Source organism: Musa acuminata, chromosome BXJ3-6 (assembly GCF_036884655.1).
Source record: "Musa acuminata AAA Group cultivar baxijiao chromosome BXJ3-6, Cavendish_Baxijiao_AAA, whole genome shotgun sequence".
Taxonomy (NCBI): domain Eukaryota; kingdom Viridiplantae; phylum Streptophyta; class Magnoliopsida; order Zingiberales; family Musaceae; genus Musa; species Musa acuminata.
The window spans coordinates 4,589,811-4,617,508 of record NC_088354.1 but is presented as its reverse complement, the minus strand read 5'-3'; the positions used below and the strand labels follow the sequence as shown (position 1 = coordinate 4,617,508).

Below are 27,698 nucleotides of genomic sequence, written 5' to 3'. Positions count from 1 at the left end.
AAATTAATTGCTGATGTGAAAGGACGAGGCACGCAGGCTGTAAAGAACAAGGATAACATGGTGATGCCTCCTGATTAATATTCCATTTCGCTCGCATCATCTTCTTCTCCTTTTTTGTTTCTGGGGCAGACTTCTGATACCGACACAAGAATGAACTTATGTCACGGATCGATCGTGCAGTGATAAACCATTGCACAAATTCTGATGACGGCCCAAACGACACAACCGGAAAAATAATGCGATGCATACATCGAAATCCGTTCCAGTATTGGATCCCAAATTTTAATTATACATTAAATCAATTTTATCACAATAAAATCTGATCACTGGTGACCTGATGACGAGCTCCTCCACACACACACACACACATTTTATTGAAAGTATATTAACGTATCAGATTTATCAGGCTCCTGCTACAGATCCAACAATATATTCCAGTCCTGTATGCTGTGGCATACAGATTGAAGAATCCATCACTTTAGATCTAAACCATTGAAGGTTTAGACAACTTACGAATTAACACACAAATCAGCCCCTTCATGAACCATACCAAAATAATTTTGATGCAGTCCTGGCTAGAAGATGACCGATCAAGGTTGTCGGAATTTGAACCAATGCACCGAAGAGAATTAGCAGCATCTCAACAAGTCAATCTGTTTATACATGGGCTTCCATCATTTCTTGATCTGTTATGATGTTAATAGTTGAAACTGCATAAACCTCTACAATGTAGCCTACTGTTCCGAACAAAACCTTAAATCTCCTCCCCAAGCCAACTCAAGTTTTTGGAAGCAAAATTTCTAGTGACAACTCTTATGAATGATCAAGTTACATGTTTTTCCTAATCCCCAATGGGTGCATCTTCAATGGTTTTCTCTGCAAAAAATGAGGTATCGAGAGCAAGACTTGTTCTCCGCAACATATTTAACCAAAAGATCTTCATGCTATTGACACATTTGATTGTGCAGTATGGCCAACCACTAGGTTGACTTCAAACTGGAAATCTTCAACTGGAGGAGCGGTGCTTCTTCGTCGACCACAAATGAATCTGAAGCAGCAACACCAGCATCACTCCCTATGTTTCTGGTGTTTGTACTACTGTCACTATAAAAATCTGACTTCTTCTCCAGCTTCCACTCCTGTAGATAATTAAATCCCACAATTCAAGATATCAAAACATGTACATGCATGTGGAAAATTTTAATGATGGTACAAAGTTAACATTGATATCGAACTTGTGTCTTGATCAGCCAGATGCACATTGATATCGAACTTGTCAAACAAGGACTTTTATGGTCAATATTCCAACAAGACCAAATACACATTTCCATGAACTATGAACAAATGTAAATGGCACACAAAATTTAGTAACAGGTAATCTTGTGGCTGAGGTGCTCCTGAATTTTAGATAACCAGTACAAAAGCTTCAAGTACAAAAGTCAAGGTTCATATGTTCTATCTCTTCAAACAAATATTATCCAGCTATTAAGGTTTTGAGGTTATTAATATTCGTTTATTAATATGCAATGAACTTTTCCGACCTAAATTTTAAAAATAGCAGAACTGCCAAACTACGGCTAAAAACTAAAATGAGTTTTGAAACCTTGCTGAAGCTTGAAATAAAAGTTATATATGCATGCCAAATTATGACAACAATGGAACTTAGACCAACAAGTGGCTATTCCTAATGAAGCAATCCTAGAGGGAGCACAAGAAGTTGTTAATACAAAAGACAGATAACATGTTCACTCTTATGGTAGCTTAAATGCTGTGCTCTAGTATTTAACCTTTGAGGCCCTTTCAGCGATGCTCTCCATTGGTAGTTGATTTGCTGTTCTGACATCCTTGACCTTCAAATAGTTGTACATGACAACACCACAAAGAGCTGCACAGAAGCATGATTAAGAAATAGAAAAACTAACAGATTAAGATACATAAGAACTAGGGAACAGGATCTTAAACAAAAGAGTTTACCAATGGCATAGCCAATTATATTAAGACCAGTTATTGTTGATTCAGGGAATACAATTGTGGAAAGGGCTATCAATATCCAATCTTTCAGAACTCCAGCAACCCGTATGGTCACTGCCCCAGTTCTACCAATTACTAGAAATATGGAGAAGTTCAGCGCTAATGCACAGAGAGCATTTGAGAAAAATATCCAGAAATTAAACCGAATCTGTGATATTTCCATCCCTGGCTTCTCCAACACATACCAAGGTATAAAGAGAAACAGAAAACTGCAAATGGAGTATATACAAGTGTAAGAATTTTTATACAAATATATATTATTTGAGATACAGAAATGTCAGAAAAACAGAAAATAAAATGCAAAACTAAAGTTAGGAATTTTCATTGATACAAAATCCAAATTTATGTAAATTTACAGTAGCATCGCAAACATAATGGAGAATTATAGTTTCACAACCAATAACTTGTTAGAGTGATATCCAATACAGTTCACTAAAGAACATGGGCTAGAAAACAGAAAAGCACATGAAAGCATTATATCAGGACTAAAAATGTGTTGTTCCTGATAAGAGAGAAAGAGAACGAGAAGGAAAATTGATTGGTTGGTCAAAGTAGTAGCAAAGAAGTCAGCAAGGTTAGTATGTGAAGCACAGATGCAACAGTATTAAAGACCCAAAGAGATGGTGAAATTTAGACAGAACTCTGTAGCGTTTCAAATTTGTAATGGTATTTAGTCTTATTTCAGACAAACAATCACAAAACTAATTGATCTTTTTTCAACATAAGAGCTCCCATGTAGTTTTTAGCGCACAGATAACATAATCCTGTTCAACAATGGAACATAAGTTGAATATTTAATTGGCTTTTTGTTCGACTGTTTTTTGTCCATCACCTGACCAAGAATAACATTTTAAATGGACAGAGTGAACACAGCATTTGAACTCTCACCTGACTTATATAACCAAAAGAACCATACCTTCAATCCTGTCTGTTAAATCATAAAAGCATCATTATGAAAAACAAATATTTGATTATGCTGATTAATGTTTCATCGTTCCAAACATTATGAATCTCCTTCATAAACAAGAGCACGTTCATTTCTGCTTTGCTAACCTTATTCTAGATCTGACTTGTACCTTAACTGGCAATTGCAGTGGCTCACCACCAAACATACCATCAACAGAAGGATCCAACTTGCATAATAAATTGGACAACATCTACAGGTGCAAGGTCCAAAACCTCAGTCCATACCAATACCAATTGGCAGCCAGACTGGTATAGTTCTTGTATGATCCAGTGAGCTGATTCTCAATAGAGGTTGGTACTGCTTGGACCAAGAGAGAGAGAGAGAAGAAAAGAAAAGTAGAAAGAAGAAAGAAGACCGACGGAGAGCAAGCAGAAGGTGGAGTGGAGGAAGAGATGGCAGAGTAGGTTGAGGAGGAAGTTAAAACAGACGAGGATGGGGAGGAGGAGGAGGCTGATGAGGTGGAGCAGGAGGAGGCGGAGGCATTCTTCAGGCAAAAGAGCAACTCTTACTAAAGAACATAACAGTAAGCATTCTGCAGGTGGAAGACTAAACAGCAACCCTTAATAAAGAAGGCAACAGTAGCAAGACAGCCGGATGAAGTGACAACAATGAGGCGACGGGGAGGATGAAGAGCTAGAAGAGGTGGGAGAGAGAGATGCATGTAAGAGAGAAAGAAAGGAGAGAGAGAGAGAGAGAGAGAGAGCACAAGAGAAAAAAAAATTAAAAGAATGACAACTGTCAAGCTATTATAAAAATTAGAAATAACAATACATTAGTGGGAAATAGACTTATTATCTGGTACCCTTTCTTTTAACTGGTGAAATTGGCAGCACATCTGGTGAAGTAACCATACCAGGTGGCAAGCCTGGTATGAACATAAACATGCAGAAACTGATGGTCACTGCCCATTGTGAATCCTAAACAAGCAAAAACTGGTGGTATGTTTATCAATTCACATTCAGACTGGTAAATACCAGTTGTACCATATGTTTTAGAGCAGTACAACCAGGTTTTTGAACCTTGGTCAGGAGCCCCTTCAACTAATCCATGTCTTTCTAATATCTTGTATATATCAAGAAAATCCGCATCGAAATGTTTTGCAGAAGGTGAAACATCCCAATATTAATTACTAACGCAATCAAATATGAGATGTATCTTCAACCAAAGTTCGCCGTGCCACAGCATACCGCTCAATACGAGCGATATGTACCAATCCAACAGGAGGTTAGTATGGGTGATATATACCAATCTGTCGGTACACCCCACTATATTGTGTCTTGGTATATCGGTATATACCATACCAATAGTTGAACGGTACATCGGTACTAACCGATAAGGCGAACCATGTCTTCAACTATGTAATTATTATATGCACATGTAGATTGCAGCGAAAAGATATTAGCCATAAAAAACATCCAAACAAATATCTGAATGATGGAAATAAAAATAAATCTTGATTATCTAAAAGAAGAATAATTTAATTTGTCGTTTTATTTATAGCAAATCAATGGCTGCCAAGACTATTGAAACTTATGACCACCAATGCTTCAAAATAAGACAACTGCAGCCATGCATATGGTTCAAGTTATCTAAACATGGCATGGCAGTTGTTAAACACATACAATTTCTGTCAAAACGTTAAAGGCTTCTAAGCATTTCAAGTGAATGTACAAATTTATATAAGTCCATAAATTACCTGCAGGGTGCTATGTAATATAGACTGGTAACAGGATTCAGTGTCAAGCCTTTTTTCTGGAGAAGGACCTGAGTTAAAACCAGTCTTAAAGCTTCTGCAAATATACCAGTAACTTGGAAAGCTGTTCCAATTACATTAAAATGAATCTCTCCATAGGATGAAATTGCGACCCCGACACTGACTAGCACCATGTTCAAGAAAACATCACACCTCAATTTGTCAGTGCCACAGATAACAGCCATCAGAAATGTTGCAACAGGCACTGCAAAATTACATGTTCAAGAATGGTAAGCCTTTTGGTTGAGTAAACATTATTCTAAAAAGGATATAGGGCAACTCACTTAAGGCCTTTAGCATCTGAATGAAAGCAACTGAAATATGCAAATAAGCGGTGTTGCCAAACCTGCCATAAAAAGAAGACTTTTGTTAATGGTACTAAAAATAAAAAAGAATTTCCGTCCACAAATTGGTGATAAATTATAAGATTGATGATCAAAAGAAAATTGAAAATGGAAACAGTATGAAAATGCACCAGTACATGAAAAAATAGTGCTAACACCATTTTTTATGAGGTGCTTGATGACAAAGTGCTAGTTTATTTACAAATAAAAGTGTGGCTAGCATAAGCTGGAAATTTTAAAAAATTAAATTATTCATGAAACCAAAATACAGAATAAAATATTCACAAAAAATAATCTTCCAGAATAACTTCTTTTCCAACCCAAAAGAACAAGTAACAAACCTGAAACAAGTCTGAACTTCATGAAACAAATAGGAAAATTCAAATATCCATGTCTATCCACATAGACATCGTAACCACTAATATCAATCAATATGTCAATGGAATCAGTAACAAACAATATATATGAAGTTCTTTGTGCACATACAATTGAATTCAACTAATATAGCACATTGATGTTCTTACTGAAAGCAAATGATCATTAATGCATTTAATAAAAGAAATTAGGAACATGGGCCTTCGGAGATTTTAAACTTCATAGATGTAGGATTTATACATTCAACTTAATAGATATAGGATTTATACATTCTTGTCTACTTAGTATCTATCTGAATGTTGTATAAGTAATAAATGTCAGAATCTAAAGAACAAAACACCTTATTGATTATCTTGCTCACTGTAATTTGTTGAAATATAGAAGACTAATCTTAAAGCAAATCATCATTTTTAAAAATCTTGACAAAAGGTAGCAGGTGACATGATAACTAAACATACTTACCAGAGACTTGATGCAAAGAATGCACTAATAGGAATCACACAAGTTGCATATCTGCAAAGGATCAAACTAAACATTAAAGCAGGCATTAAACATGGAAAATTAGATAAGTCTGCATCCTTACATCTGAAAAGTCATCTTAACAGGTGCAACAACCTGCCATTCCAACAAGTAAATTCGAGTGAATTAACTTGTTATGCAAAAGACGTTATATTCAATTGAAAGATAAAGAGTATAGTAAAGAGACAAGGATTGATTAATAAAAACAATCACAAAGATTTCTATCTGGCAAGAAGAATAATCATATTCAACATGCAAAGGCATGAAGCAGAGTTGGAAGAGAAAATCCTTTTAAGAGTTAGATAATTTTCATGAATTCAAATGCTCAATGGTTATGAATCCATGTAACCATTCACCAGCCAAATATTAGACAATTTTTTTTTTTCCCTTTTGTGTGCATAACCAAAATTTCACCTATTGATAACTTAGAAAGTAAGTGCATCAACATCTTAGGCAGAATATATATCACATTATACACCTCATGATTACAAACAATTATCCCCTCAATTGTTTTTCAACGCATTACATGCCCCTAGTTAGTTGATCATATATTACAAGTCACTATTGACCTACATAATAAGCATCCAGAATATACACTCTCAACCATGATTCACCTTACCGATTCATACCGGTGTACTAATCGGCTGTCGATACAGTACATAACAATGTACCGACACATGATATGATGGGATGTACCGACAGACTGGTATGTACCACCAACACCGATCCCCTATTGCACCAGTACATATCACCCGTATCGAGCAGCACAACATAGTACGGTGAACCTTGCTCTCAAGTCTCAACCACTAGTTAGTTGAAGAAATATTAGACATTATAAATTTTTGTTTTTTTTCCTTTTCTTTTGTGCATAACCAAATTTTCACCAATTGATAACTTTGAAAGTGCATCAACATCTTAAGTAAAATATTGTAGCCTGAAAAAATATATCACGTTATACACCTCATGATTACAAACAATTTTCCCCTCAGTTGTTTTCCAACACATTATGTGCCCCTAGTTAGTTGATCATATATTACAAGCCACCATTAACCTACATGTTAAGTGTCCAGAACACACTCAGCCTCTTTACTAATCCTTCAATTTTTAGCCTCTATACTTTAGATATAATTTTGCTATTTCAGACAGACTAATGGCAGATAGCAGCCATAAGGTTCTGATGCAATTCACCAGAGGTTTCTCGTGAACACAAGAGAAGGAATATCAGGAATTTTCAGATAACTAGTGAAACTGCACTGTTGGAGATGATAGCTCATTACGGCCCGTTCAGCTCTTAAGGTCATCAATAAAGTTTTAAGCTAGCCTTTTCAATTTTCTAAGCTAGTCATGACAGACAAGCATTGAACTCCAATTAGCATAGATATAAAAACACAATCAAGCATAAGGAGTCAAATCCATGAACTTTCAACAAGAAAAATATTGATGACAGAGGTAGCAAAACTAATGTAGAATAATACAGCATTTTTTTTAGTCACAGCATAAAAAGAACTAAAATAGAAAGAAAGAAATATAAGCAGAAAAAGAATAATTTTCAATGATAAGTTCATACATACCTTAAAAACACGAACAAGAAAAAATGCTACCACACCAGAAAATCCCATGTGAATCATAGTAAGAGTTATGGGGAAAGGAAACTTGAAATACTTCGGAGATAGTACCCACTGCAAAACGTACAAAAAAAAATAAGAAAGTGTGTTTTACACATGTTCACTCCGATGTACATGCTACTTTGTAGTAATGAATGTGCAAATTAGCAAATAAATTGGTCATTGTCTCTATTATATGAAGCAAAAATGAGTTGGGCAGAATATGAAAACTCTACCAGCTATTATAAGATATGCCTATTATTCACAAATAATATATAGACAGCACTAGAGACATGGTTCTGCATAGTCATCATATTTGTTCCAAATAACGTAGAAAGGTGAAACCTGAATGGTGAGAATTTTCATCACTTGAAACCTTTTTTTTACATTTAAAGAAAAATGTATAGCAGCCCTTTTCAATGATCAGCTTTACCAGCTTTCATGCATAAACTGATATAAATGGATGAGAATTTTTATACAAGATGATGACTTCGACTGCAGAGATTTCTAATATGGTTGGCATTTAATGAAAGCTGGAGCCCACTTGGGCAAACTTAGAATAATTACTTAGTAAGATTTTCTTTACATTTGTGACTCTCGTCATCATTCACAGTACCATGCGACTTCTTTTTTATCTTTTTTGTGGATCGGCTAGTGCAAGTGTCCAACATCAGACTGCAATTTTTGATCCAAGAATGCAATTCCAATGAAGTCACATTCCTTAAAACCATGATCACAAATGATCAGAAACCTGAGCTGCACAAATATCGAACCACAAGCAACACAGGGTTACAGAACACAAATTCCACTGGTGATTAATGACTTTCATGATTAGCAAGTGGTTTGAGTGGCTTAAAATCCATAGAAAGACTCCATGATTAAAATCCATAGATAGACTCCATTATCATGGCTAACAAAGTCTAGATATCAAACATCTATATCTCTTCTGGCTCCAAGTCTAGCTTTTATTACTAATCATCTAAAGTTTTCAAGTATGTGAAGGTGGAATATCTAGTAGTAAGAACACATAGTTATTCTAACTAGTTTGGACTTGAAAAGTTGAAAATTGCTTCCGGAATACATTTCATGACACCAAGATAACTGTAACAACTAAAGAGTTAGTGTATAAAATTCTTGAAAATATTGGACCACAGGTGACAAAAGAAGCTCAAAGGTTAATCAAATTCTAAGCAATAGAGTATCTCCAAAGTTAAAATTATTTTACGTTTTCATTTTAGAAGGAAACCACTGGCAATATGATAACCTGGGTAGATTTTCCATTGTCAAATACTCCGGCCAAGGAATCAATCAGTCTGTCCAAGGACCAGTACAGACCATCTAGGTAGGTAAACCAGTTTCAATTTTTTATTGTATCATTCAATGACACTAGATGGTATTATGTCCGGTATACCAGTAGTGTATTGATCCAGAATCCAGATGGTTACCAAAACCTATATCAAATTGAGATTTTAGTGTTTGCTTAGAATTTACATATTCAAGGCCCAAAATCCAAACAAGGAATCTTTTTAGTAGGTGGTTATTCTATAAAATATGCTTCGGATAAATCCACACACTTCCATGCACCATCATATGTCAAGTTCAGTATATCGTATTTGGTCTTTGACAAACTCCAAAGGTTTAGTCCAGACAATTCTATTATCTGAAATTCACTCTGAACTTTTCTTTATTAGTTGTTTTAGAGTTCTATTCTAGGAAGACAAACGTTATCTATTTTGGACTTCGGAAGATTGTATACACTCAAATTTTAAAAAAAGTCAGCTACTTATTAGTGAACAGTAAGTGATTTAGGATCTAATTGTCACCAAGGAGTTCAAAATATGGGCTCTATTTGATATTACCTAAAAACTAATTAAAAGAATCTTAATAGGACTCGAAGAAGAGTTAAGCTGAGTTAATGAAGAAAATTTCAGTTCAGCTACTCATTCCTGATTTATTCTCTAAAGAATTATAGTTTAAGAATGGTTGTTCTTATTTCATTTGACATGACAAGTGTTTGATAGGCTGGGAAGAACACAATTGTCCCCATGGTATCTTGACAAGTATAAAGCTTTATTTTGGTTAATTTGCATCCATACGCTTCTTGCTCTCATCCCTCTTTCTTCATTCTTCTTTCTACCATTTTATTATAAATATTATTTTTACAATCGATATCTCAAGTTATCAACAACTTTCAGTTTAGGCAAGACCCAATGGACAGACATTGATATGGTCAAGAGTCAAGTTATTGTTGGTGTGAGATGACGAAAATGGATATTATATCGTATAACTTGGGTATTGATATGAATGGTCTGACTAATGAGCTTCGTCCATGATCATAGTGTTAGATGTGCATTCTTGTGAATGACTCGACCCAAAAGAAGAAAATACACTATAATACTTCTATGATCAAACCTCTACGTACAAAACGCCACGTGTATAAACACTCTAATCAAAATTACTTCAAAAAATAATAATGCTTTGTACAACAACAACAAAACCGCAAATCTCAACTATTTGGAGTCGGTTACATGGGTCTTTTGTCATCATTAGAATATGAAAAAAACAATGATTTAAAAAACGCTAGGCGCCCGCTCACTCGAGCAAAGTAAGAAGCTCTGAAATATTAAAATATAAAACATATATAATACAATTGATAAATATGATTATATAAATCACATTAGTTAATAATCTACTATTAATAGTAGATTATTTATTGTTAACAGTAGTTAGAGGGGAAGAAAAGAGTTATCTACTATTAACATTAGTTATAGGGGGAGAAAAGAGTCACCAATAGTGGAAAGTGGGGAAGGAGAGGGCAACGGTGATGGAGAAACTTTCGGACAACAACGACGGCAGCAGAGGAAGTTGCGAACGATAGCAGCAATGGCGGAGGAAGGTTCGGACGACAACAACAACGACGAAGGAAGCTACGGACAACAGTAGCGGCGATGGCGAAAACTGCGAACAACGACGTCGTGGGCGGAGGAAGCTTCAGAGGTGTCCGTCGGTGGCCGAGGAAGCTATGGTCCTCTCCCTCAACAGAAGTAGCAATGGTGGAGGAAACTACGCATGAAAGTTAGGCCGTCGAACCCGTCTGTCGATGAGAGAGGAAGCATCGGTCCTGTGCGTCGGCAATGGTAAAGGAAGCGTCAATGGCGAAGGCAGCAACTGCGCTACGGTTTATGGCTCGGGGTCGCGTGGGGAGGGCAAGCGAGGTATAGTAATATAACGTAGCTTAGTTGGTTCGATCGAACCAGCTAGCTACTGTTCAACAGAACCAGACTTTTAAGTCTAGCTCGATTACTTCGTTTGAACCAATTACTCACCTGAGCTTAATTGGTTCAATCGAACCAACTAGCCAATAATCAACCGAACCAAACTTAAAAGTCTAGTTCGACTACTTTGTTTGAACTGGGTGCTTGCCCAAGGCGCCCGACACCTAGGTTTAGGCCAGCGCCCAGGTGACGCTTCAGTAAAGCACACCGCTTGCTCGAGGCGCTCGGGCCTCGCCTCGCCTCACCCATGAGCATAGGCAAGCACCCGAGCACCTATTTAAACCCCTGGTAAAAAGTCATATAAATGATTTTCTCTCATCTTATCCTCTATCGAAGTGACACATAATTGTTTACGAATAAAAATATTTTTTTTCCTATCTTTCCTAGTAACTCCATGCATCCATCTTAGCATTCTCATCTCAACAACACAAAATTTTTATATATATTATTTTTTAACTGCCCAATACTCAGAACTAATATTAGATAAAGCACTTTTATAAAAGAAACAATGCAATTAGATAAAGCACTTTTTTTGTCCAATAAACAATGCAATTATAAGGATTCCTTGAACTCATATCTAAAAGAAGAAAGTTAATTTTGTCATAGATAACTCACTAGCTTGTATTTACATAACAAAGCTCAGTTCATTTACAAATTGTAATATATCAAACAAACAGAAAATTGTTAAGCATCAATTAAAAATTTTCATATTCAAATATTAGCTACAAGGAACATAAATGATCATTAGCTTGTTTTTTTATGTTATGGAAATAGGTCTTCTACAAAACATCATAAAAGAGTTAAATCATTTTATGCATATTAATTTATGATGGCTACTGAAAAATATAAAGAATTCATGAAACACATGGAATAATTTACCTTGTTATACAAGATAACCCCTGATGAGAGACAAATGTAAATGAGTAGATAAAGGTAAGTCAGCAGAAGTTGTTTGTTGATCATTCTGCCTGCTGGCAATTTATACATATTTCTGTTCCAGATTATGATTGTCTTGACTAGATGTGGCTGGTAATCCAGATGGATGAAGCTACAAACATTAATTGCATCTTTGACTTTGTAAGAATATCATTTTCACAGAAAAGCAAGACCATATTATTCGCAATTCCTAATATACATAGCTATTTAGCTAAATTCTTGAAGGCAACCCGCTGTGCTTCAATAATCCAGAAAGTCAGACACCTGGAAAATGATCAGTGAAGACAAAGAAAGAAACATGTTAGACTGCTCTAAACTAAATAAAAGCATATGAACAATAAAAAGAAAGACAAGGCATCAAGTTAAGAAACAGGCATATGAGCCCATCCAACAGCATGACCTTAGAATTCTTTTATGAATTTAGAAAGGGGAGATGATACTTCACCAGTAACACTGGTTAAATATGACCCTTTCATATGTATTCTATCAGCATAAAGGAAGCAGGCATGAATTAGCAAGTCTCTTAACAAAAAGTATCGTCTACAGCATAAGTTCCATTAACAAATCAAGCTTGCACCAGTTCACGCTATACAACTGTTTCTTAAGTATAACAAAATTTTGAAAAGTTGAATAACTTACCTTTTACTAGGCCTTTTCTAGAGCTTGGACACATAGCTAATTAAACATTAAGGGAATAGATTGTCGAATCATATTTAATGTTCTTCTCACTTGATTTTCAGCTATGGATTTTCTTTATAGTTTATACAACGTGGCTCATACAAAATTTTTGACATCCAACTAAAGGTATCAGAAGTTGGCAATGAAAGTAAAGCTGCCATTTGATCAAGTTGGATTTGGCAACTTCGGTTCAGATTAAGATGTATAGGATTAATGTGAAATAAACATAATCAACTGGCAGGTCATAGAAATCTTCACCTAGAAATAAACCAGTGGTCAACACGTACCTTCTGGATCCGTCTTTCCTACGTTAGGCATGCTGCTTCAAGTTTTAAAATCGTTGACCGCTTTTGGGTTGTAATGAGTTAGATCTAACTAATTTTATATTAGAATTTAAATTAACTTTGCCATGAATTTGACTACATAAATGAATTATCAGATGCAAATATTGATGGCACATCTTGCTGTAGAATCTAAAAGGTTTAAACAAACATAAGTTTTCATACAGTAAAGATACACGTCCAATGCAGATACATGTACATTATACACAATCGATGGTCTAAATCTCGCTCTGGTAAAAGCTTAGGTAATCTACTAGACCAATATGCTACCAGTATATCAGCTGGTACAGTGACTTGTACCACCTGACCGAGACCGGACCATTTGTGTTACCAAACAGTATTTGGAACTGTAAAAACAGTTATAGAGGTTAGTCTATTTTCGCCCGTGTCAAAAAACCTTGAATCCAACCAACACACTAGCAAATTTGGCAAGTTGTGACTCAGACCTGACACATAGTCCAACGTGTCATCTTAAATAGATTGTGCCAGGTTGACCCTATCCATTTGGATCAAGAATGTCAACCATAACAAATACGCATATTATGAAATTATAATGACCATTATAGGTAAAGGAATGGAACAATAATTGTCTTGTCAATTTACAAAACAAACTAATAACAACCATTTGGATCAAGAATGTCAACCATAACAACCTTGCAGGATGCAACAACTAAACCAAGAATTTATTTTTGGGGCACACCCTCACACCAATAGTCAAGTTGCCAAGAATTTATTTGTGGTGCACACCCTCATGCCAGTAGTCATCTAGGATAGGAAAAGATCACATGTTGTCACTGGTTACTAAATTGAAGAAAAAGAAACATGCAAATCAATGAACTCATCCCTCAACCAGAATATTTATGATACATGTTGATATCTGAATACCACTAAGACAGAAGAACAAACCTCAATCAAAATCATGACAATTTAGAAAGCTCCACTCGGAAAGAGAATGTAGCAGAGAAAACAAATGGGGAACACATAATTTTAGCTTCTAGTGCTTGTTACCCATATGTATGGAAGCAAAAGGGTGCTGTATTTTTTCAATAGCCAAATCCTCATGCCTTCACACTTTATGTCCACTGGTAAGGGATCTAATATATATGTATATAATATATATATACATATACATACACACATATATGTATATGTAGGTATGTATTGATATATGTACATGTACATGTACATATGTATGTATATGTACATGTACATATATACATATATATACATATATATACATATATATACATGTATATATATACATATATATATATATATACATGTACAAATATATATGTACATATATTGTCAACAATACTTGTATAACACAATTATAGAAATTAGCCTATTCTGACCAGTCGGCCAAAAAGGCCTCAAATCAACCTGAACAGACTGTATCACTAGCAAGTCCAGAAATTGTGATCCAGAAGTAACACATGCACCCAGCTTGCCATCTTCGATGAATTGGATTGGTTGATCATATCAGTTCGGTTCAAGAATGCCAGCTCGATCAGGTAATCATGACTCGAGCCCATGAGTTAAAGATTTAAACTCCAAAAGCCCATAGTATGAAGTTAGAATAAGCATTCTGGAGACTTGAATCAACAATTTTCATGTCAAGATACAAAATGAATCAAAGAAACGGCATCTATTAACTTTTCAGAATCCAACCTCTAAAACAAGTATCCATTTGTTGGTCTCAGACGCTCATACCAGGAGTCATCTAGAAACCAATGCTGATCAGGCAGTCGTGAATTGAAGTGAAAAAGAAAACAAGAGATAGAAAGTGGTATGTGGATAAGAAGGATGTTTACAAGACTTATGGATTATCTGAAACCCCAGAACAAAACTTCATCAAGATCACGAAACCAGAAGAAAGAACGACGGCAAGAAATGTAAATGGGGAAACAACGCAATCTTTTGCTGTCAGTGTTCTTTATTGAATACGTCAGGAAGCAAAAAAAATGCAGCAATCCTTAGAAAAGATGACTTCTTGAATGCCCAATTTCTATCTATGCTTCGACATAATGCCGAAGACGAATCCAATTTCTATATCCGTTTCCACATAGTACTTACTGTATGACAGGGAAAATTGCATGTACAATCCGAAGCACATTTTTGCCTCACTCTTGAAGATATTAAGAATGAATTTGTGGATCCCGAAACCCAGCATTCAGTTTGATATCAAAGAAACCCTACCCCTCTGGCCGTGACCTACTACGGTCAAGATCTTTAACCAAGAATGAGCCAAGAAGCGGACCTGACGCTCAGATCTCGCGCTAGGGCTACATGCACGCAACTCCTTTCAACGCAAACGGATCACGGAGGAGACAATAGCAGAGAAAAGAGCGAACCAAGAAAGAGGGTGAGCGGTGCACCTCAGATGGAGACAACGGGAGAGAGGACGGCAGATCTACCGCTACGTGGTCAGAGGAGTGAAAGGAGAATCGCCGCAACTCGCCGGCGCCAACGTAAATCGAGGAAGAGCGCCCTGGCCAGGAAGGATCGACAGAGGGAGGGGCCACAGAGAAAGCTGCCTTGTACTGGGGGAGGAGCGGAATGGTTTGATTGGCTTTCTTGGGTTGAGTTGAGTCGGATCGAATTATAAACAAAGCGGTCCGACTCCATAGCGATTCGGTTTAATCCTGAACCGCCCAAGACTTGGCAAAGCGCATTCGGATTCTTTTCTAATTATTGTTGTCTGTGGGATATTGTTTGTATTTTTTTTGGGAGAACACTTGGAATTGACTACAAATTAGTAAATAACTTGATGATTTTTATGAAAAAATATTTTTTTTTTTGTTTTCCCTCGTTAGGTATACTATCTTCTTTTTTTCTCGTATAATTTTTTTTTTATGATATTACTCCTCACCTTTCCTTCATCAATATTGGTCACTCGTCACCTCTATTTCTATTCACACAATGAGATCCAATCGTCTCTTTAAAACCTTACTTTCTACTCCCGTTACGAGGTGTTGAGCAAGGAATGACGCATAAAGACAAAGGCAATAAGTACGACAAATAGAAAGGTAACGAGACGACATCGATGAAACGAAAGACAACTAGCGAAAAATAAAAGGGAAGAACATTTATGGGATTAAAAAAAATAAAAAAATCCTATATCAGAAAAACAGAAATATGAGCATCTTCTAGAAAAAAAAATTAGAAAATTCATCCTAACAGCTTTAGAATTTATTAAATAATTATGAAAAATTTTATTGGTTAAAAATTGTGAATATGAGACATTATACGGAAAACTCACCTTCAGCATCAATTCATCACGGATCCAAACCAAAACCTTAACAAAATGCTGGCCGATATGGCACTAACTAAAGAACTACAAGTAACTCCAACTAATTCGAGTCCTCCTAGCTTCTTACAAGTTTTTTTTTTGAACAAAAATGATGCTTGCTCCGAAGCTGTTGATATTAAGTCGAACTTATCCTTCAACTACAACTCCTTGTTGAGCAGCAGACCAAAGCTCATGTTTGCCACAACCTGATCAGTCTATTTTGACAGATAAATATATCTTGTGGGCAAATTAAAAACAGGCATAAAAGCAAACCATGCCATTCAACATGAAGAATGCATATGATACAATGAACATGTACTCACAAGTAAATGACTACAGAGACCACTTTAGTTATCTCTAACTTTGTAAAGAACCTGCAGTCAAATTACACCCTCCATGACCAGTAATAGTCTTCACGGCACAGCTGGACGTAGCAAAGCACAATTGTTATTTCTGCACACGTCACAACAAGGATGATGAAGATGAAGAAGGGATGCCAAGATGTAATAAAACTGGATCAGCCACATCGAGGTCAGGACGAACAAGAGTGCAATAAGAACAGCATCAAAAGGTAGTATCCCACCGTAAATTAGCATAGAAAACAACGGCTGCATATACCAAGCTTGCTGAGGTATCTGCCTGGGGATCTTGTTTGTCTTCACTGGATCTTCAAGAGTTGGCGTTTTGTTGCCTATATAGCTCCCAGCAAACATCAGAGAAACAGATATGACAAATCATAGTAACACCAAGGCAAACATAGTCCCAAAGGGAACTACATCAGATGATTTCTCCCACCAAACAAGAGCATTCAGCACAAAGAAAATGGCAAAGACAATGCCAGGAAACATAAAAGCAGTGCCCGTGAATATTTACAGAGGAAAGCTGAAGAAAATCCAGCAAATAGGCCCATAAAAACCCACAGGAGAACCATAGCAGTCATCAGACCTCCATGGTTGGAGGGAGAGAGAGCCTCGTAGTGCAAAAATCATAGTGACCAAAGTCATCACAAAGAATTGAACTCTGGCTCCTCAATAAACACAAAGAAGCCCAAAGTTGATTGGCGGTCTAAAGACATGACCATGTAGTTGTTGGCAACTACCTCTTGGGGTGTATTGCCACCAGGCATTATTTTAGTGTCATTGCATGTAGAAACTTTAGGGTTCTTATTGTCCCAGTCACTATAATCATGCTTCACACTGTTCACAAGACCAAACATGAGGTAAAAAAAAAATCATGAATCAACTTATTCCGAGGGGCAGATGAAAAGAAAATTTATGTAGGTTATCATCCAATATATAACATTAAATTAACATATGAGAAATGTAATCACTTGTACGATCAAATTTGAATGAATCTTATTCAATACAAAAGCAATGTGAATGTATCATTTATGGCCCAGGCTAACCATTCACAAAAAATCAGTTAACAGTTCAAAAAACTGCCAAATTTTGGAAACACTGTTTGAAAGTGCTTCAGATTAATTAGAACAGATATAGATCATGATAGAAACGAGATGACTCAGGTAAAACAGAAAAAACATCCATATATATAAGTCAGAACATATAGACAGTAGAAAGATTAATGTGGGTGTAGATAGGAAAACCAATTCTGAAACAGCAACTAGCCAAGGTAGATAAATTATATTATTCTCTTGTTACTACAGACAACAATTGTAGCTCTTTTGTTATTGAAAAAGGCTTCTCAATCTCTTACATCTAAGGCCATACAGAAAAATTGTAGCAGGAATGCCTATCAAACGATTAACATAGAACTGTCATTGGTCTTTGCTATTCTAGGAAAAGGATATCAATCTTGGACTTCTTATTTTCATTCCAGTCAAATACAGTATATTTATTCACTATAGAATGGCTTAAAGCTGCAGCTCATACAAACTACTGATATTTAATAAACAAAATATTGCTCATATTGTAGCAAAGTTTATAAAGCCAAGCAGCCGACTAGAAGACACTCATAATCAATCAGAGAAGAATAGTTACTGCTGAAACTAAACAAGACAGCAATATAAATTCCACTGCTTGGAAGCTTAGGGATCAATCTTTCTGCGATCTTATTTAATATGCATTTGCAAAAAGATCACTTATTCTATATCTTTGTTTTCTTATATCTCCAAATTTATCACATAATATTTCAGCAAGATTTGTGCTGTAGTTGTCGCTCATTTAAACTTAACAGAAAAAAAGTTTCACCATGCTGTATCTCTGCAGTACAATGATAGCAAGATAATGTTTCAAAACTTGTGACTGCTATAGCCAGCATGATGCTAGACATTGCCAAAAGAACTTATTGGACTGTGAAGCTGAACGAACATCAGTACCCAATTGGAACTTGGAATCACCTCAAAGCCAACAAATTGAGCATCGTCAGATTCAGCGTTTTATGGTACATAACTTTGAAACTGAGGTGGTTACTAATGTAATAGTTACCATCTTTGCTCTGTTCACGGCAGCTGTATATTAACTATGCAGCAAACAAGCCAAAAATGTTTGTAGATTAATGTAATAACTTTATACCCAACACGGAAACTGTGTTCATAGCTTGGAGCTTAGCTTCCACCTCTTCTTTGCCTTGGAACTGCAACATGAAGATTGTCCAGAATCCCATAAAGTGAATAAGAAGCACCAGGATAGTATCTCGTCACAGAAGAAAATTATGAATCTTACAAACCATGGAAAAGAAGCTTGGAGATTGAAACAAGCCTGGTGATAACCAGACCCCATCAGCTAGATATAAAATGGCTATGTAAACTTAAGTAATGAACTTTATCCCGAGTGAACACATTTTAGAAACTTACATGTTCAGACAACACTCATCATCACTTATCACCATAAAGCTCTTAGCAGCTTCAGAGCTAAGTTTTGTTCGAGAAGTTACTTTGCAACTTTCATCCATTCTCATTTTCAACTGACGATTGAATCATGTACATCAAATAAAGGAGGTTGACTATGCAAAATTTAATATATTTCCCTCTGGTATTTTGGTGTTATCAAGAATAACATTATAAAAAACACATGATATTCCACCAATGGTAATTTACAAAAGATTAGTTGTTTATCAAACAGAAAAGGAAAGCAAGTATTTACTGTGTAAACAGAATTTTCAATGCGAACACCATGAAGCCCCAAGTTCTTGGCACTCTCATTATCTCGGGAGGCATACAGTAATTCAAAAAATAGTAATTATATGGAAATTGTGTCTTGGTCAATGAAAGTTTGTTCACTTAGACCTGAAGCTAGTCATCATGTAAGAAACAAGAATCAGCAACAGTAACATTTAATCAATTCAGGAGCCAGTGAAAGTTTTCTTGCAGATCATGAAAATAAAAAGCATTACATGTTCTAGAAACAGCCATGGTTTAAAGTACAAACTTAACATAAAGACAATGAGGAAAGAGATAAAACTTGTTTGGAAGTTAACACAAGAAAGTAGCAAGATTTCATCACATTATACATTTTCTAACACCTCTAAAAATAAAAGGCAATGCCTAATCACCTATTAGATTAAATCATATTGCATCTAACATCAAGCTGGATGCTCAAGATAGAAACCAATTCATGACAAAACTGCATGATATTGCTGCTAAACAAAATATATTCCAGATCTGTTAGGATTCTATCAATTAACCAAAAAAAACTCATTGCAAATGATCATTCCAATATTAATTGTGTATGGCCAATACTTTTTCCTTACTGATTCTTATTAGGCAATATAAGTCAATAGCCCACTAATCTAAAATAGAGAATTCTTTGGCCGCTAGATCATCTTGAATTGAACGTGACCTGAGATATACCAACTCAAAGGAGTTTATGATTACAGTGTCAAGTATAAGATGAAAATACAATGACTACCTAGTCATAGTATGAAAAAGATCTAACATAAATCTAATAAGGCCAAAACGTAACTCTAATGTAGACTCGAGTTAATCTGAACTCCTTTTCCTAAATCAGCTGCATCATGGTCTCTATGCATTAGATGAAATATGCTTCAACAACAACAGTTTTTGTATGATCTAGCACATTGATCGAACTTTCTTTTTTCTTCAAACTTCTCATTATGAATTTAAAGTCTTCAACTGTGGTTAGACATGGAAATGAACAATCTTATGCAAATAACAAATAGTATCACTTAGTTTTGACACTTTATTAATATGGTCAAATCATCATATCAAATATTACAAGAATACAAGTTGAAACCATCATGGGTAATGAACTAACAATCACTAACAAACTAGCTATTAGAGCCATGTTTGGAATGGGATAGGTAAAGAAGGAATAGAAAATAGAGTTGCCTTGGAGAACTACTACTTTGATCTAATATTTGTTGTAATATGTTAAGGTTTGAATACGAAAAGTGAGAATGACCCAACAATGCAACTCTTTGCTAGAACGCCAATTGTAGCCGAGGATAGTATCAGAAAAAGGATGGAAAAGGATATTCCAGCCCTCCTATGGAATTCTCATCCCATATATAGACAGATAGTAATAAAAAAGCAACTGATATGGCTTTATAATTATTCAGGAGACTCGCATCACAAAGGCATCTCTGAGAATGAATGAGCATCTTGAGATTGCAAAACACTTGCACTATCAATTGCATAACATTTGCACTATCTTACCTATCTCTAAAATTGATAATTCAGTACATGTTTGACTTCCTTTATGAAAAAAATTCTTGCTTATCTTGAGCATTCAGCATCACAAAGGCATCTTGAGCATATTAAGTACATGTGTTACCTATCTCTAAAATTGATAATTTTAGAGATAATTCAGTACATGTTTGCTGAGCATGTTTGTACTAAAATCGATAATTTTAGTACTAAAATTGATGAGCATATTAAGTACACGTTTGCTGAGCATGTTTGTACTAAAATTGATAATTCTAAAATTGATAAAATTAGAGATAATTCAGTACATTTGTACTCGCATCACAAAGGCATCTTGAGCATGTTTGCTTATCTTATCTATCTCTAAATTGATAATTCAGTACATGTTTGACTTCCTTTATGAACAAAATTCTAAACCACAAAGTGACATTTGTTGATCAATTTGCATTTTAGGATAAGTCATGATAGTCATAATAGGTTAGAAAGTGATTTAAGCAGACATGTACTGATGAATCGCTAAAGAACCCAGATAAAAACAATCTAAAGCAAATAAAAGGCTACTGCTTGACAGAAAGAACAACGTTCACTCAAAATGCTCAACTCTCATCGTTTTACGCAATCGCAAAGGACGCGTTCTTCGAGTGATGATTCAGACCATCAAACAATATTCATCACACAAACAAAAATACAACTTCGTAAGCGTGAATTACCTATCAGCACCGTGCTTGAGCATATTAAAACGAAACCCTGGGGAGAGAAATGAATTGTCAAATATAAGCAAACACGGAGATTCATCGATATCCCTTGGTCAAAATTTTAAGTGGATAAACTCCTAAAGGCCAGATACATCATTAAAAACAAGAAGCGACAAAGTTCCATTATCGAATTCCCTACCGAGAAGATCGCAGAAGCGAAGCCCAGATCAAAGAAAAGAAGAACAAACGCACAATAAAAAATCCAGCTCCCGAGACGTCACCTAAGATCTAAAACCCTAGCAAGACCCGCAACGATTTGGAGCAAACTGCAAAAGAAATTACCTTACGGAAATCGCAGGAGCGACGCCAGTCGAGCGTGGAGGGAAAGACTACCATGCGTCGCCGTTGAAAGAGAAAGAGAGGGGGAGAACGGAGAGCAAGAATCCGCTACCGCCGACGGGGCAAAGACTATGACACGACTGAGACGGAAGAGGTCCTCGAGCGACTACAACGAGACCAAGAGCCAACGAAGGAAACCCAAAAGGTTGACCGACTCCCGCGCAGAGTTAGAGAATCCAAAGGGACCCACAATTTAGTCTTTCTCTCTCTTTCTGATGCGTGTAAAGTACAGGCGGTGCTCGTTGGTTTCCAACCGCCGGTGGCAACGACAACCGATCATCGCATTCATCAAGACTCTTCAAGTACAGTCCAACTCGAAATCATTCGAATTTGATTGAAATTTTCATTAAAAATTTTGATCGACTATTATTGTTGTTTGGCAATATAATTAATGACAATCAACAAAGTACGTGCTAATTTTATTCCACTAAATTAAAAAAAATGATATTTAATGCATTCAAATCATGTTGTTGGAGGACTTCATTCTCAATGTCTAAACCTTTTTGGGTTGGTAGAAACACCAATCTTTCCTAGTATGCTTTTGTTCCTCAGTACCATTCAATATCATAGGCGTTACCCGGACGGTCTCCCCCCTTTGACATTGACTTCATTTCTCTGTCTTTGTCTGAAGCCAGAAGAACGACAGATAGCTACCCGGAAACAGAGTCTACAAGAAAGCTGTTCCGGCAAGGCCATGGTGTAGCAGATTATGAGCAATGCTATCCCTGTTCTGCATGGCACTCGCCGATCGGACGCCGTTCTCGGGCACCATCTCGTCGTCCACCACGTCGCACCGCAGCTCTGGGTCCATCTCCTCTCCCTTCGTCTCGCATATGTTGTGGAGCACGCAGCAGGCACCGAGGAACACGGGCAAGTCCTGCAGCTTCACTTCGGCCCTCTTCTGCAGGCATCCCCACCTTCCCTTCAGCCTGGCGAAGGCCTCCTTGGCCACGCGCTGCACCTCCCCGATCTTCTCGTTGAAGGCGTGCTGCGCCCATGTCAGGTTCGTTTGGGCGTACGGGACGAGCACCCAGTCCAGAAGAGGGTAGCTGCCGCCGCCGACGAGCCACTGGTTGTTCAAGAGGCCGCTGTTGGCGCGCTCGTACAGCGCCGATTTCTCGAGCACTTGGTCGTCCGGCATCGACCCGGGCCACCCGATGCAGACGTCGGTGAAGACGCCGTCGGGGTCGACGACGCCTTGGATGGTGACGGTGTAGGAGGTCTTCTGGTTGCGCTCGGTGTGGCGGCGGTTGAAGTAGGTGGCGGCGCTCTCCTTGGGGGCGATGATGGGGATGTGGGTTGTGTACATGGCGCCGACGACGTTGGGGATGCCGGAGAGAGCCTCGAAGCGCGCGGCTGCGGAGGCTGCTTCGGATGGGGCGGGCCAGAGGAGCAATCGCGGCAAGAGAACGTTCCGGATGGCGGTGCAGACTTCGAGAACGAGCTTATGACAGGTGGAGATACCGAGGCCGAACCGCCGGGAGACGAGCCGGAGAGGCTCGCCAGTGGCAAGTCGCCACACGCAAACGGCAACCCGCTGCCGGACGGGGATGGCGGCGCGGAGCGCCGTGTCCTCCTTGGCTACGGCGGAGCCGAGCTCATCGCAGAGGAAGTCGAAGGTAGCGCGACACATACGGAAGGCGCGTCGGAACTCGTCCTCCGGGAGGTCCGGGTGGTTGTAATAGTCCCACCAGTCACTGGACCGGTCCTTGACCCAGAGACGGCGGTGCCCAGGCTGCACCGTTGGAGGCACCGCCTGCGCCTCTTCCTGCTCCGCGGCGTCGTCGTCGACGGGAGGGGGGGAAGAGGAGGAGGAGGAGGGCTTCAAGGCGACGAGCCGGCTGGGGGATAGGTCATCCTCCCGCGGGCGCTTGTTGGGGTTGGGTTCCATGGGCGAGGGAAGAGCGGAAGATGGTTGAGGGTCGGAGGCCGCGGCAGTGTCGTGGAAGAAGGAGAAGTAGTAGGAGAAGAGGTCGTCGTCGAAAGCGGTGGCGGGGGAGGGGAAGCGTGAAGGAGTTTGGTTAGCGGTCATGAATGGTTCCACTGTCGGCGGGGTTTCTTGCCGCTGCTCCCCCGGTCGAGAGTACTTTCTGATTTGGTGGACTTGGGAATGATGGATGGGAATGAATGTGAAGGCGGAGCTAATTTATAGGTTGTGGGGAAGGAGGGTCGCGTGAACGCGGTTGGGTCGAATCATTCTCATTCGGGGAAAGGGCGGAGACCAAAAGGACGCCAACCGCGGCTTACGCGGGTGTGTGGAATGGCTTCTGATTCTGACGCGTCCGATATCCTGCCGTCCATTGGGTGAAACACCCAGGTGGACGAGTGGGACACGGGATCCGAGTGGAGAACGACTGCCGAGTGGGTCGTTGATCGCGAGACGAGTAATTAGACCAAGGTGGGGGGCATCAACGTGGCTAGCGGTTTCGTGAAACGGCAATACTTCTGGGTACTCGTTGTCAAGTTACCCACGTTGTCACCTGTCTTACAGCTCGTGGTGTCAACGGATTCTAGCTTACTATATCCAACCACAGAGCGGGTATTCGTCAGGTAGTGGACCGCCGGTCAGCGAATTATTGCACTTTGTGAAACACGTGCGGCGTGTGGTGCGTCAGACTAGGAGGCGGAGGTGGCAAGCTGTGATTCCACGGAGCAGTGACTAAATCTTAGTAGAGCAATGCCTTATCGACCCATCGACGGGGTGGTACGTTTAATCAGTGGGACCCAGAAAAGTCCACCCAATTGAGAGGCAGGTAGCCGCGACAGAGAGAGACGCAACAAAAGCTTATGGGCTAACTGACCTGGCGCTGAACGCACCACGGACGATCGCACTTCTCCGTTGCATCGCGTCAGGCGTAAGGTGGGTGCACAATCAATCTCTTCAATCAGATCGTCGTATAGGGTGGTTCTTTACCCGCTTATCCACCACGTGTACATGCCACCTCGTATGACACGAATGATGTAGCCACCGCAGAGGTTCATCCGGTTTCTCCTGGCTTTTATTTATTGCGAACCGTAGTCAATTCAACTGCCAAAGTAAGTTAGAAATAACGAAAGAAACAAATGATGCTTTTTAAAATTTTCTTCTGTAAATGGTACTGATTTATACGAAAAAAATGTCACAAAACTCTGAATCCAAAAGTACATGGCAATCTTTTTATGTTAAATTTACACCGGAAAATGGAGGTTGAGTATTGACCCTTCCTTTACTTGATGTGCATAGTCCACTGTCCAATATTGCTCATTAGAATAGAAGCCCATGAAAAAAAAAAAAAAAGGGGGGGGGGGCAAGTCAACTACAAGGAGCTTCACAGCATTCTCATTGTGGACCTATTATCCGACATGTATCCCTCGAGGATGAGTATAGGAGGAGCCCACCACCGCACCACCTATAACACACCCCCCCCCCCCTCCCCCCCCCTCATGGCCCACCTTACGGTGAGCGAAAGAATAAGGGCAAGTAAGTAACTAGAGGCTTCGAAGCATCCTCACTCTGGACTCGTTGCCCAACATAGGTCCCATGGGGATGAGCAGAGGAAGAGCCCACGTTTGCACCGCTTAAAGCCTACCTCGACTCATCTCACAGCCTACCTAAATGGCAAGTATAAGGGGAGGGATAGGTTAGTGATGGACCATCGCTAGCATCACTAGCACCCCTCATTGCGGTCCTCATCGAGCTAGCCCCTCCCAAGGCGTGGAGGTTAGGAAACCCGATAGTAACCCTTGCACCCATTGCCTGTAATCCTCACTGAACTAGGGGGGTCAGAAAACCTAATCCCTTTAGCCCGAGGCATGGAGGTTGGGAAACCTGACCCCTTACTCCACCCAAGATATAGAGGTCGGGCACCCGACCCCCCCTTCTCATCATTGTCTAGCCACATAGATCATGAAATTGATCCTCATCATTGTCATACTCCATGCACGAAGGAGGGGCGAATTCACGTCGACAATGATTGATTTACTATTGAGGATGACCTATTGACGAGGAGCAATCGTTTATAGAGGGACACGGTCATCAATTCAAAGCACAGATCGGACACCTCCTGACCCTGTCAACATCTACCAAATGCTCAAAGTTAAAAATAGTTGAGGAGGTCTAAGCTCAATATGTTGGATGAATTATATATCATAATTCGGATCCCTCTTGCAAGAGCCCTCGAAGCACATCTTGTGAGGGGAGGGGGATAAATGATAAGGAGAGCATCGTTAGCCAGTGATCACTCGACATATGACATATACGTGATGTCCAGGGTGAAAGGAGAAGACAAATGTCATCATCCATTATTTGCCCATATAGATAAAGGTCTAAGACATGTAGTTATAAACTATCCTCCTTGTCGCTCACATGGATAAAAGCTCATCTTCAATATGGTGAAAGGGTATATCACTTTTTTACCACTCGCATTTACACTCACTTATCTTGGGTTACTAAATTGGGAATAGGATGAATCGAGTCGAGAAACATCTTCTAACCTCAGTTTTCGTGTAGATGGCATCTCGAGAGCTCAATATTTTCACCTTGGAAGCATCCTGGGCAACCCTGTGCACACGAGTTCGGACAACGTCGGGCTGACGAGAATATCGATAACTTCTTCCTATAATTATTAGATCCGAGAGCCAAAGATACTCATGTTTGATTCCAACAAAAATCATGTCTAATGTTTGTTTGACAAAATTCATTAGTTTTAGTAAGTTCATAGCTATGTAAAACTTGTAACTATCCATTTTTGAAAGTTCCTAGCTGATAAGATAAATCTATATAACATTGTTCTTGTAATATTCGGTTTAATAAGAGAATATTCACTTTATTAAGGTGGCATATGTCATTAGAGTATGTCTTTCAAAGAAAAAAAAGTATGTCTTAGGACTATATTTGAAGAGTCATTTTATAGTGGTCTTCGGGTGCTCCGATAGAAGATACCAGTTACAAAAATTATGATATACTTCTCATAAACTTAATTACCAGTGTGATACATTGAATCTAGTTCATAATAAATATTAGACTCACTCAATCACATGTTACTAATTACCAGTGTTTATCTGATGTTTACCATATCATTCGTCTATCCGAATTAAATAATTAAAACAAAACATATGCACCCTTATGATGTTGTGATAAATGGAGAGAGAGTCGAGAGAGAATATTAACAAATATTAACTTATCCTTTCACTTTCCAGTTGAACAGGACTGCATTATCATTAGCTTAAGCTTTGGAATATGATGCTCGAGCAAAGTGGCAAACATTAAACAGGAAAAGTGGAATATGATACTTGTTTCAAGGGTTTCTACCTCACGTGAGACCAAATCTGCCAACCTTAATTAACTTAAAATCCAAGTTTTTACTGCACATGTTTACCCTCGTAGTATGCCTAATTAGATCCAACTCACACTGCTAGTTTGTTAGTCTGTGTTTAAGAGAGTTGTTTATTGAAACAGCTGGATTTGCTGCACGCCTTTCCTTCTTTCCACCCAATGATTAGCATCTAACCACATCAAGCCCAACCCTTCCTCATCCGCAGCATCATAGAACGCAGCGAACAGACACCGAAGCCAATAGATGTTCATCACGTTTATAAAATTTCTTACGTAGCAACGTTTCATTCGTCCGAATTCGTGTTGGTAAGAGGTACCCGGTTCACCGACAAAACGTGCCGGTCGAGTATGTCCAAGAGCGAGCGGCTCGCAAGCCAAGGAACCGTCCGATCGTCATCGTAGGGCTGGTATTTTCTGATCCGCCCAACCGGCAGTGAGCTGGAGAAGCACGATGCTTAGCCAGGCGGAACCCCGGATGGGCCGTTCTAGACCGTCGGTTTTTTGATCGACGGTGACAAGGCCTGTTTGATTTCCTTAATAGAATATGAGGGAAT

The 27,698-nt window shown here is 38.6% G+C and overlaps 2 protein-coding genes and 1 pseudogene across 2 annotated transcripts; all 3 read right to left on the bottom strand.

Moving 5' to 3' along the window:
* Positions 1-617: 617 nt before the first annotated feature.
* On the bottom strand, positions 618-15,402 carry LOC135641113 (probable sugar phosphate/phosphate translocator At1g48230). The gene is made up of 10 exons (XM_065156165.1): positions 15,202-15,402; positions 11,748-12,068; positions 7,561-7,668; positions 6,054-6,085; positions 5,933-5,983; positions 5,036-5,097; positions 4,695-4,956; positions 1,975-2,240; positions 1,788-1,885; positions 618-1,139 (listed from the first exon to the last, which is right to left on the bottom strand). Exons 2-10 carry the CDS (start codon positions 11,853-11,855, stop codon positions 981-983), a joined length of 1,146 nt encoding a protein of 381 aa, XP_065012237.1. The 5' UTR covers positions 11,856-12,068; positions 15,202-15,402; the 3' UTR covers positions 618-980.
* A 971-nt stretch (positions 15,403-16,373) lies between these two features.
* Positions 16,374-22,097, bottom strand: LOC135641114 (transmembrane 9 superfamily member 7-like; annotated as a pseudogene).
* A 125-nt stretch (positions 22,098-22,222) lies between these two features.
* On the bottom strand, positions 22,223-23,957 carry LOC103986984 (protein ALP1-like). Its single transcript, XM_009405147.3, has one exon. The coding sequence runs from the start codon at positions 23,860-23,862 to the stop codon at positions 22,498-22,500; it is 1,365 nt and encodes a 454-aa protein (XP_009403422.2). The 5' UTR covers positions 23,863-23,957; the 3' UTR covers positions 22,223-22,497.
* Positions 23,958-27,698: the final 3,741 nt, after the last annotated feature.